The sequence below is a fragment of the Macaca fascicularis genome, chromosome 17, assembly GCF_037993035.2.
Source record: "Macaca fascicularis isolate 582-1 chromosome 17, T2T-MFA8v1.1".
Lineage (NCBI taxonomy): Eukaryota > Metazoa > Chordata > Mammalia > Primates > Cercopithecidae > Macaca > Macaca fascicularis.
The window spans coordinates 25,565,471-25,578,374 of record NC_088391.1 but is presented as its reverse complement, the minus strand read 5'-3'; the positions used below and the strand labels follow the sequence as shown (position 1 = coordinate 25,578,374).

The following is a 12,904-nucleotide window of genomic DNA, read 5'->3' as shown; positions in this document are numbered from 1 at the left end:
TTCCAAGGCAGTGCCTGTGCTCAGCTGGAAAGTTTTCTGTGATTGATAAATGATGTCTGGCTTAGGCTTCCCCCAGCCTAAGGTTTTGTATAACAAGAAATCCAACTTGAGTTGTCCGTTGATTACAGTAAGCCAAATGTACGGCTCTGGACAATGTGTGCTATAAGTCATAGAGTGACCTATGACAACTCAGTTAAATAAATATTTATATTGATATGCATTAATTCCACTTAAATAGAACGCCTTGATTTTTCAAATCTCATCTACCCTCTATGAAAAAAAGTTGATTATGCGTGTATTTTAATTGATTTCTTTTTCTGCAGGAAAATGCCCACTTTCATGTTGCAGATATGATTATATCAGCAATGGAGAAAATGAAGTGTAACATTCTGAGTCAACAGCAGACAGAGAACTGGAGTAAAGAAGAAGCCAGTGGGTTACTTGGGAGTGATCAGCCTGACTCTGACGTGACTTTTGATACCAACATAAAGCAAGAGTCTGGGTCTTCCACTTCTTCATACAGTGGCTATGAAGGCAAGTTGGGCAAATACGAGAAAGCTGTATGTCATGTGTTTCACGTACATTTCCTCTGTAATTCCCCTTTATCCACGGGGCATATATTCCAGGACCCCCAGTGGAAGCCTGAAACCTCAAATAGTACCAAACCCTACATACACTACTTTTTTTTTTTGTTCTTGTAACCAAGAGGGTTACTAAGTGACTAGTGGGTGAGTAGTGTATACAGTGTGGTATGCTGGACAAAGGATGATTCATGTTCCAGAGGGGACATGGCAAGACGGTGTAGGACTTCATCATCCTACTCAGGGTGGTGCACAGTTTAAAACTTAAGAATTGTTCATTTCTGCAACTTTTCATTGAATATTTTTGGATCACTAGACTCTAGGTGACTAAAACCACGGGAAGCGAAACTGCAGATAAAGGAGGACGCATGTATGTCTTTAAATCCTTTGTCTAAAAATGTCTTGAGTAACCTCTGTAATCCTCACCATTTCTGCTGTCTTGGGTCAGGATTGGTTATCATGCTCCATTCAGTTGTCAAATCCTATGGGTTTTTTTTGTTGTTGTTGTTTTTGTTTTGTTTTTTGTTTTTTTTTTTTTTTTTGGAGACGGAGTCTCGCTCTGTTGCCCAGGCTGGAGTGCAGTGGCCGGATCTCAGCTCACTGCAAGCTCCGCCTCCCGGGTCTACGCCCTTCTCCTGCCTCAGCCTCCCGAGTAGCTGGGACTACAGGCGCCCGCCACCTCGCCCGGCTAGTTTTTTGTATTTTTAGTAGAGACGGGGTTTCACCGTGTTAGCCAGGATGGTCTCGATCTCCTGACCTCGTGATCCGCCCGTCTCGGCCTCCCAAAGTGCTGGGATTACAGGCTTGAGCCACCGCGCCCGGCCTGTTTTTTGTTTTAATCTTGGACTTCATCCTACTTTTCTTTTTCACTGGAAATAAAAGTGGCTGATGTCTCCTCTTCCTTTGTTTTCTGTCACATGGCATTCTCCTGGCCCTTCTTACACCATCTTTCCTTTTCCAACGAGTATTCTTTTTCATCGTTCAGTAATGAGCCTGTGTCATGCTAGGTGCTGAGCATCAGCAGTACACAGGGTGTGCTCCTTCCATCGAGGAGCCTGCATGCTAGAGCACGGGACCGGGAAGCCCTGTGGGGTAACTTGTAGAACAGAGGCGAGGACCCAGCACAGTGCATCACCATCACTGAGGAGGAACGGCTCGGCTCACTCTAGGACCCAGGGGTTCTTCCCCGAGGGACAAGTGCCTAAGCTATTAGCTCATGTTAGGGTTTGCTACTTTCTTACCATTTCCTAAGTCCTGCCTCCAGTCCTATATTCTTTTTTTAAATCTGTATTTGCTTCCTGGCATATTTAACCTACTATACACCTTCAATGATCACCTTCAATTATTCCTTCTCAGCTATTATCTCCCAAATCTATGTTTTCAGTCCTGGACATCTCTTATAAGTGCTTGCTGTCTATGGCTGGAGCCTTGTCCGTCTGGCTGACCCCGCAGGACCTCTGACTTAATACTTCATTTCTGGGTGACTTAAAATGCTTCATTTTATTCATTGTTCATATATGTTCACTGCAACATAAAGGTGGGCATAGTTAACCTATAACTTAATATGTCTAAACTAGTCATTTCTCCATCACTCCCTCACAATCCTCTTCCTTCCAAGGAAAACCACTAAAGCTTGCTTTTCTTCTTGACTTCCTTTGCTACACGTTAATCAGGAATATTCAATAACAGAGGAAGAACTCACTCCATATGTTGTGTAGCACAATGCCTGGCCCAGAATAGGTGTACAATCAAATGCCTGTTGAATGCACTAACTGGCTCAAATTAAAAGGGTTGTTTTGTCGTAAGATACAGAACATTCTCACTGAACCCAGTCGTGGGAAATATATCTGGAACATATATGACCAGTATAGACATAGCTCCAGTGTCTATCTTTTCGCGGACTTTAAGCCTCTCACCTCTTCTTTTTCTAGCAATTGCTTCATTCTTTTTCTGTAGCCTACCTACTTCTACCCACCCCTGGCATCTAGTTTCAGCTCTGTAGTCTTCCTGACTACTCAGCCAGGTCCTCACAGCTCAACAACTCAGTTTTGCAGGACCCTCAATCCAGATCCCAGGGCAGAGCACCTGATGGGCCTTGCCTTGGTTGGATGTCCATGACTGGTTGGTCCGATGCAGCCAAAGGGCTGGGGGAATGTCATATGGACAATCATGCCTTCTGAGGCTACCAGTAGGGAGAAAATGAATATGGGTGGAGAAGTAATTCTTGTTTTAGTACACTGGGCTCCATCTTGGACTCTTTCTTCTTCCTTGGTCTTGTGCTCCTGTCCCGTTTCTAGTTAGTGAACAAATCAATCCTGACTTCTCAGTCATAATCACTTCTCTTCCATCCATTTCCTGTTTCTATCCCTTACCTGGCCCGCTGCAGTAGCCTTCTGGCTAGTCATTTTGTAAGAACTACAATTTAGTTCTTCAATACTGATTTGGTTTAATTTTCCCTCTTTCCTTTCAACTTGTTTCCCCTAGTTTATCCTGCACTTATCTGTCTTCCTGAATCACAACTTCTTGTCCTCTATAATGGCTTGCCGACTTTGTGCCACATTTTATTCTGGAATTTTTAGTCTTGTGGCATCTGGCTGCTGCTTGCCTTTTAAACAGGAATCTCCTGCCATTCCCCTTGGCCGGATGGTGAGCTGTAGTTGAACTAGACTGTGTATAGTTGCTGGCAGACATGTCCCCCCATGGCTTTAGGAAGGATGTCCTGAAATGTGGGTTCCCCCAGTAACCACACATCAGGTCTTTCATCCTTCCCATCCTTCAGAAGCAATCTCCTGCCACTGTCACTGTGACATGCTCCCTGGTTTGTATCCCAGTGGAGGGGCACCATCCATGTGGAATGAAACACAGGTTGTGCTCCAGAATGCTCCAGTGCCATCTGCATGCATGGCTTTCCCTGGACTTGTGTAGTGCAGAGCCCTGCCTCAGAACTTCTCAAGGCCCATGCAATGCAACTGTGTTGTGTGTGTGTGTGTGGTTTAGGTCTGTTAGTATATCAGCTCCCTCATGGGATTTTTTTTCTTTTTTTGAGTTGGAGTCTTGCTCTGTTGCCCAGGCTGGAGTGGAGTGGTGTGATCTTGGCTCATGGCAACCTCCACCTCCCACATTCAAACCATTCTTCTGCCTCAGCCCCCCAAATAGCTGGGATTACAGGCACACACCATCACACCCAGCTGATTTTTGTATTTTTAGTAGAGACAAGCTTTCACCATGTTGGCCAGGCTGGTCTCGAACTCCTGACCTCAGGTGATCCACTTGCCTCGGCCTCCCAAAGTGCTGGGATTACAGGCGCGAGCCACCGCATCCAGCCCTTCGTGAGATTTTAAACTCTTAGATGGATGAGAAATTGTCTTGTTCGTATTTGTGTTTAGTATAATGCCTTGTCTGAAATAGGTATTTTTATAAATAGTGGTTGGGTAGAAATTGATGGTAGCTGAAACTTTAAGAAAATGTGAATAAATATGAATATGTTAAATGAAAATTAAGAACATTTCTATCCTCCAAATATAAATATTTATCTTGTATTAAGTATTTCTCTTGTGACATTTGTGGCAATAGATGTTCCTCCATGAGGTGGGTTGGTATTACTCAAACTGTCAGTTGGTCCTGAGAACATTAAAAAAGAAACAAACAAGAGTAGAAAGTATCAGAGTGCATCTTGCTGAGGGTGAGCAATGTTTCCCGAAAGTTTTTTGTTTTTTTAATCAGTTAAACATATTATTGTGTCTGTACTAAGTCACAATGTGAATTGTATGTTACTATGGGTGATGGGCAAAAGACAGTGAAAAACACAGATGGGCACTCTTACCCCCATTCTGCCCATGAGGAAACTGCAGCTGGAAGCAGTGGTTGTCCATAGTCACCCAGCTAGAATGGGTTCTTAAAGTCAGCCAGCCTACTGCAAAACCCTTCATATAACTTCTTTTTTTTTTTTTTTTTTTGAGACGGAGTCTCTCTCTGTCGCCTAGGCTGGAATGCAGTGGCGCAGTCTCAGCTCACTGCAACCTCTGCCTCCCAGGTTCAAGCGATTCTGCAGCCTCAGCCTTCTGAGTAGCTGGGACTACAGGTACCTGTAAACACGCCTGGCTAATTTTTTTTTTGTATTTTTAGTACAGACGGGATTTCACCATGTTGGCCAGGCTGGTCTCAAGAAACCTGCAGGCACAGCTACAGGTTTCTGTGATATCATTAAAATCTCCAAGCTCTGTGGGAAAATAAAAGAAAGAGTGGTGAGGTTGTTTAGTCTGTTTCATTTCATCGCAGTCCATTTTATAAGAACACTAAAATCACTCTCTGCATCTCAGAAAGAGCAAATTATTGATCCACCTGCCTCAGCCTCCCAAAGTGCTGGAATTACAGGCGTGAGCCCCCATGCCCAGCCCACATAACTTCTATGTAAACTATGGGCTAGACTATTTCCCTAAACAACTGTATTCATTTTTCTGTGTTTCTCTCCTATGTTTATTCAAATGAAGACAGTTTTACAAATTTATATTTACAATGATTATATAATTATATTAACAATATAATTAATCATAATATAATGATTATTAATGCTATTATCAGTATTAATAGTATTAATGCTATTCATACTAATAGTATTAATAATCATGTTGCTTTAGTTTTCACATTTTTTTTTTTTTGAGACAGGGTCTTACTCTGTCACCTAGGCTGGACTGCAGTGGCATGATCTCAGCACACTGCAATCTCCGCCTTGCAGGCTCAAGTGATTCTCCCACCTCAGTCTTTCGAGCAGCTGGGACTACAGGCACAGGCCGGGCCACCACACTGGGCTAATTTTTTTGTATTTTTTGTAGAGACAGTGTTCTGCCACGTTGCCCAGGCTGGACTTGAACTCCTGGGCTCAAGTGATTCTCCTACCGCAGCTTCCTGAGTAGCTGGGACTACAAGAACACGCCACTGCCCCTGGCAGATTTACATTTTTAAATGATAGTATTTAATCGTGTGATTTGCAAAATCAATTTCCTATTATTAAACGTTTAGGTGCTTTCAGTGTTTTAATATTTTAAAACATTGGATGTACTGCAAATAGCTTCTTTGTGATGAAAGGCTTCTGAGTAGCTGGGATTACAGGCACTTAATCATAGTGAATGCAAAAAGCACACACAAACAGTTCCCTAATTTTTTAATTCTTTAAGTTGAAGTGTTTAATTCTCTTAAACTTTTAGCCCTCTTCATTTCCCAGTTTCTATTTAGTTGGGTGTTGCAGGTTGCACAGTTTTTCTTCTTATTGGTAAAAACCTCCTTCCTTTCTTTGTCTAGGTTGTGCTGTGTTACAGGTCAGCCCAGTGACTGAAACACGTCCTTACCCTGATGTGAAAGAGATTTGCCAATGCGACATTGATGAATTTGTTATTTTAGGTAAGATTTGGAAACTGCTTGGATGTGACTGGCTGCCTCCCCAATCCCATCCGCATACACATACTAACATACATCACACACAATACTATGCTACAGTGGCATTCGAATCAACTTCTTCCAAAATCAGATTATGTCCCTGATATATATATTTATATATTTATATATATATTTATATATATTTATATATATATATGGGTGTTCTTGTTTCAAATGTCTGGATAGCTAATCTTCCATCTCACTTGTAGAGTTGAATGAAAAAGCAGATATTCATTGTGGTCTGATATCTCCTTGGCCTCTCAGTTATATTTTGGCGAAATTTCAGATGAAATCCCATCTTTGATCATTATCTGTACTCTCATTATCTGTTCTGTCCATTTCTCAGAACCTGAAACATGGAGATGCTGAATAATTTGCTCTTTCTGAGATGCAGGGAGTGATTTTAGTATTCTTATAAAATGGACTGCGATGAAATGAAACAGACTAAACGACCTCACCACTCTTTCTTTTATTTTCCCACAGAGCTTGGAGATTTTAATGATATCACAGAAACCTGTAGCTGTGCCTGCAACTCCTCTAAGAGGTATCTGTCTTCCGTGCGCAGTGCACATAGACCCTTGGGCTGTCACCTCTGAGGCAGTGTGAACACTAGGCCTCCGACATTCTGGGCCTACTTCAACTACTTCCAATAATTTGTTCCCACGAATCTAGGATATGAACACCTAGAATTGAAACAATCACCCCCGAAGTTTCTCTAGTGTTTTACAATATATAAAAGGCTTTTGTATGCATTTTCATTTAATCCTCATTTCAGTTAAACAGGCTGGGCGAATTTTGTATATGCACGTGTGTGTATATTTCTGATTTTTGTTCTTGTTGTTTTTGAGACCGAGTTTTGCTCTCGTCACCCAGGGTAGAGTGCAATGGCCTGATCTCGGCTCACTGCAACCTCCACCTCCTGGATTCAGGCAATTCTCCTGCCTCAGCCTCCTGAATAGCTGGGATTACAGACGCCTGTCACCACACCTGGTTACTTTTTTTTTGTATTTTTAGTAGAGACGTGGTTTCACTATGTTGACCAGGCTCATCTTGAACTCCTGACCTCAGGTGATCCGCCTGCCTCAGCCTCCCAAAGTTCTGGGATTACAGGCATGAGCCACCACACCCGACCATGTATTTATGAATTTTTAAACCTAATTTTATAGACATAAAAATTGAGACTCATACAGGATGTGCTTCAGGACGCGAAGGCTGTGAGGTAGAAGCAGGGCTCAAATGCAGGTCTTCTGACTCTAAAACCAGTGCTCCTTCACCACACCTCTAAGTCTTAGTGCCCTCAGTAAATAAAAGATGCTTTATTTATTGAACATGGAGGAGCTATGTTGAGTAAGATACCTGGTGAGTGATTGATGCATCATCTCATATGACAGCCTCTTCTGAGTTTTGGGGGCTGGGAAGAACAGTTGAAAACCTCAGGAAGACCCTGAACATACTCCTCATGAATATAATTTCCTGGTTTTTGCATCTCTTACATTTCAGTGTCACTTATGAGCCAGAGTTCAATTCTGCTGAACTATTAGCCAAAGAGCTGTACCGTGTGTTCCGGAAGTGCTGGATGCTGTCACTAGTTAACTCTCAGCTGGCAGGTTCCCTGAGTGCAGCTGGCTCAATAGTAAGTATCAAAAAAAATTGACCTTGGGCCGGGCGCGGTGGCTCACGCCTGTAATCCCAGCACTTTGGGAGGCCGAGGCGGGCGGATCACAAGGTCAGGAGATCGAGACCACGGTGAAACCCCGTCTCTACTAAAAATACAAAAAATTAGCCGGGCGCGGTTGTGGGCGCCTGTAGTCCCAGCTACTCGGGAGGCTGAGGCAGGAGAATGGCGTGAACCCGGGAGGCGGAGCTTGCAGTGAGCCGAGATCGCGCCACTGCACTCCAGCCTGGGCGACAGAGCGAGACTCCGTCTCAAAAAAAAAAAAAAAAAGAAAAAAAAAAAATTGACCTTGAATTGAAAGTTCCTAAATCCTCATTTTGCCTGCCCTGTTCAGTTTAAACATTTGTGTTTCCTTGTACGGTCATTGGATATTAGGGGAGACTCAAAATGAATGAGGAAACTGGCATGTATTGAGTACTTATTGTGCACCAGAGACTGCTCAGCAGTCCACATTATTTTATTTTATTTATAATTTTTTTTGAGATGGATTCTTGCTCTGTCACTCAGGCTGGAGTGCAGTGGCATGATCTCAGCTCACTGCAACCTCCGCCTCCTGGGTTCAAGCGATTTTCCTGCCTCAGCCTCCCAAGTAGCTGGGACTATAGGTGCCTGCTACCATGCCCAGCTAACTTTTTGTATTTTTAGTAGAGACAGGGTTTCACCATGCTGGCCAGGCTGGTTTCCAACACCTTACCTCAAGTGATCTGCCCACCTTGGCCTCTCAAAGAGCTAGGATTATAGGCCTGAGCCACTATGCCCAGCCAGCAGTCCACATTTTAATCCTCATAAGTATCCTATTAGGTAGAGGCTGTCCTTATTTTTATTTTTAAGTGCTGGGCCCAGTCTCCCAGCAGGGCTGGTCAGCTGTGAAGCAGGAGTCATGACCAGGCTGCCTCATTGGAAAGTACATGTTGGTTCCCTCATGGAACACACTGCTCACTGCTGTCAGAGAGCAGCCAGCCTTCTCGGGGTGGAGAATATTATGACAAAGGCTAAAATAGGGGTAGGGAAGATGCCCTCGAAGTGCAGAGGAGGGCGTGTTTAATTTTACTGGGGGAACGTAGGAAGGCTGATTGCAGATTTCAGAACTTGAGCTAAGTATTGGGCTGGCCAGAACTGTGGCAGGTAGAAAGGTTGGGGGAGGACATTCTTGGCAAAGGGGAGCTGCAGCAAAAGCAGAGGGGCATGCTATGCTCTTGAGCAGAGTGATTTGGCGCGGTTGGATAATACCCGTTTGTGACTATTTGTGTGCGAGAGGTTGTTCTTTATGGAAATAAGGTTTGAATGATGGTAGCCAAATTGCGGAGGAGGTAGAATGCTAATTTGAGAAGTTTGGATTTAATTAAATTAATTAATTAATTAATTTTTTGAGGTGGAGTCTCACTCTGTTGCCCAGGCTGGAGTGCAGTGGCACAAGCTCGGCTCACTGCAACCTCCACCTCCAGGGTTCAAGCAATTTCTGGCTAACTTTTGTATTTTTAGTAGAGATGGGTTTTCACTGTGTTGGCCAGGCTGGTCTCGAACTCCTGACCTCAAGTGATCCGCCCATCTTGGTCTCCCAAAGTGGTAGACTTACAGGCGTGAGCCACTGCACCGGCTGAGAAGTTTGGATTTTAAATGACAGTAGGAAGGTCCAGTGGTTTGAGGGGAGGCACTGAACATTTATAAGCAAGGAGAATGGTCTTAATAGAGCTGTTTCTGGGGAAGACTAATAATGATAGGGGTTCTGATTGGTAGCATTTGTCAGTCTGTTGACTAAGAGGGGTAAGACTTCTGCTATTCATAAATGCATTCCAGGTCAAAATGACCTACTTACAGTAAATTTGAAGTCTGGAAATAAATGAACTAAAAATACTAAGAAAAGTGATCTCATCTGGGTGGTGTTTAAAGCAATTCTTTTGCAGATGGCTTTAGAGATGTGGAGGGCTCTTGGTATGGCTCTTTAGTTCAGTTAAAAGCACTATTAATTTTTCGTGGTAAATTTTACTGTTGGAAATACATTTAGATGTTCCTTTAATTTAAATTCTTTGAAATATGCTTAAGTTGTTCCTAAATCATTTTATGTCTTATGCAGGTTGTAAATGAAGAGCGTGTCCGAGAAAACTTTGAATCCAGTATGAATGTTGTACAGGAAATTAAATTTAAGTCTAGGATCAGAGGGACTGAAGACTGGGCTCCTCCTAGATTTCAAATCATATTTAATATTCATCCACCACTCAAGTAAGTATGGGCTGCTGCTTGGGCCTCCAATCCATTTAAATCACATTGTAACGGATCCCACCTGACGCTCTATGGCAGTAGGTGAAAAAAATACATATGCTAAAGAACACAGGAAAATTTGTTTTAGGGAAAGGGAAGTTGGCTGTATTTTCTGGGTTAGGTTTTTTTTTTTTCCTCTTGTTTACCATGGACTTTTGGGGCCTCTATAAGTTTTCACAAGTTGAGAATTCAACTATGCAAGCCTAATGTAAATATTACATAGCAACTCACAATTAAATAGGCTTAAAGGAGATTTTTTAAAGTGGCTAATATCAAAACTTAAAAATTATATACAATAATTTTTTTTAAATTTGTTTCCTTTTTGAAAAAGTTAGAGATGGGGTTTCACCATGTTGCCCAGGCTGGTGTTGGACTCCTGGGCTCAAGTGATCCACCCACCTCAGCCTCCCAAAGTGCTGGAATTACAGGTGTGAGCCACCTCGCCCAGCCTATGATAATTTTAAAAGACTGGACCTCTTTATCTTCCAGAACAATCAGTGTGAAATAAAAATGAATGAATAAACTTCTAAAAAAGGAACATTTAATCTCAGGGAAAGCACTTATAGTTAAAAAATGTTACAGAGACCAGGCAGTGGCCTCCCAAGTAGCTGGGACCACAGGCGTCCACCAGCACGCCTGGCTAATTTTGTGTATTTTTAGTAGAGACGGAGTTTCACCGTGTTAGCCAGGATGGTCTAGATCTCCTGACCTCATGATCTGCCTGCCTTGGCCTCCCAAAGTGCTGGGATTACAGGCATGAGCCACTGCGCCCGGCCTAGCAGAAGCTTTTAAAGAGATGTAGCTTTGGCCGGGTGCGGTGGCTCACGCCTGTAATCCCAGCACTTTGGGAGGCCGAGGCGGGCGGATCACAAGGTCAGGAGATCGAGACCACGGTGAAACCCCGTCTCTACTAAAAATACAAAAAATTAGCCGGGCGCGGTTGTGGGCGCCTGTAGTCCCAGCTACTCGGGAGGCTGAGGCAGGAGAATGGCGTGAACCCGGGAGGCGGAGCTTGCAGTGAGCTGAGATCTGGCCACTGCACTCCAGCCTGGGCGACAGAGCGAGACTCCGTCTCAGAAAAAAAAAAAAAAAAAAAAAAGAGATGTAGCTTTAAGGATGGGCACAGTGGCTCATACCTGTAATTCCAGTACTTTGGGAGGCTGAAGTAGGAGGATGACTTGAGGCCAGGAGTTCGAGACCAGCGTGGGCAACATATAGAGACCCTATCTCTACAAAAATAAATAAATAAATAAAGCCAAAAAAAAGCTAGCTGGGGTTGGTGGCGTGTACCTATAGTCCTAGCTGTCTACACAGGAGGCTGAGGAGTACTTGAGCCAAGTCGAGGAGTTTGAGGCAGTAGTGAACTATGATCATGCCAGTGCCCTCCAGCCTGTGTGACAGAGCAAGACCCTGTCTCAGGAAAAAAAAATAAAAATTAGTTGTAGTTTTAAAAGACCCAGAGATTTCAACTAGAAATTGTATTTAATAAATCTATTTCTTTCCCAAATGAAAGGTGACAAAGTTAAGGCCCTTAGTTGAGAAAAGTGTCACGATGGCAATTTCTTTTCTAATTAGTGAAAAATATTCCATTGACCTCTGAAATGTAACTAGTATCATTTTTTGTATTCAGGAGGGACCTTGTGGTAGCAGCCCAGAATTTTTTCTGTGCCGGCTGTGGAACTCCAATAGAGCCTAGTAAGTATGGATAATGGATCACCTGCTTATTTTGTGATGGCAAGGTCAAGAATAGCAAAGTAGGGCAGTGCATTGCTTGTGTGAGAGACGCCTTTGATGAGAAGTTTTTATAATAACTTCACAGAAGTTGCCCTCTGTTTCATGAGGAGGCCATCATGACTGACAAGGCTGTGTGACCAACTAGGACCGAGGACACCAGGACCAGCCTCCTAGTTCTCTCCCTGTTGGGCAAAAGCTCCAACCACGTGGCCTCCTGCTGCCCCTTGAAAATGCCAGGCTCACTTCTGACATATTTGCATTTGTGGTTTTCTCTCCCCCAAATACTCTCCCCGTAGACACCCCCATGACTAATTCTTTTGCTTCTTTCACATTTTCACTCCAAAGTCATGAGGTCTTCCCTTGCTGCTCTATCTAAAATGCCTGTCTTGCCCCACTGCTGGTCACAAACAATCCCATGTACACTTTATATTACCCATCCTTATTTTTTTTCTTTATTTTCTTGCATAATATTTTCTTAGAAGCTCCTTCTTTTTATTCTTAGCACAGTCTTTCTAAAATAGTCTCTTACATGTTACTAATATGTCTTCTTATTATCTGTCTTCAACACTAGATTGTAAGTTCTGTGAGGCCAAATGTATTGTCTGTTATATTTATTACTTTAGTCCCAGCTTCTAGAAGAGTGCCTGGCATGTAGTAGGTCCTCGAAAGATATGTGTTGAGTAAAGGTATGACTTACCAAGGAGCTAGCCAAACTTCTCTGAGAGAATTTGAGGAGGTAGCCTGAGAGGATCATTCCTGGGCCAACTGAGGCCTAGAAGATTAGACTTTCCTGGGCCAGGCACGGTGTCTCCCACCTGTAATCCCAGCACTTTGGGAGGCCGAGGTGGGCAGATCACCTGAGGTCAGGAGTTTGAGACCAGCCTGGCCAACATGGTGAAACCACATCTCTACTAAAAATACAAAAAAAAAAAAAAAAAAAAATAGCCAGGCATGGTGGCAGTCACCTGTAATCCCAGCTACTCGGGAGGCTGAGACAGGAGAATTCCTTGAACCCAGGAGGCAGAAGTTGCAGTGAGTCAAGATCGCACTATTGCACTCCAGCCTGGGCGACAAAGTGAGACTCTGTCTCAAAAAAAAAAAAAAAAAAAAAAGTGCTCAGGCTTTCCTCAGTCAGAAATGCAAGTTGACCCCTTGAGACTGGGAATCACTTGTTTTGCTCTGATGGTACCTGTATGTCTGACCTGCAAAAGGTTGGAAAGAG

The 12,904-nt window shown here is 43.3% G+C and overlaps 1 protein-coding gene across 10 annotated transcripts in view; it reads left to right on the top strand.

The window, feature by feature from the left end:
- The window catches only part of RUBCNL (rubicon like autophagy enhancer), a 44,549-nt gene that overhangs the window by 19,387 nt on the left and 12,258 nt on the right, over window positions 1-12,904 (top strand). For all 10 annotated transcript variants that reach the window (XM_074021991.1, XM_065533225.1, XM_074021988.1 and 7 more), the window contains 6 exons: window positions 324-534; window positions 5,880-5,978; window positions 6,498-6,558; window positions 7,515-7,647; window positions 9,764-9,909; window positions 11,579-11,643. In XM_074021991.1, the coding sequence (XP_073878092.1) occupies window positions 324-534; window positions 5,880-5,978; window positions 6,498-6,558; window positions 7,515-7,647; window positions 9,764-9,909; window positions 11,579-11,643 (715 nt within the window). The remainder of the gene's footprint in view (window positions 1-323; window positions 535-5,879; window positions 5,979-6,497; window positions 6,559-7,514; window positions 7,648-9,763; window positions 9,910-11,578; window positions 11,644-12,904) is intronic.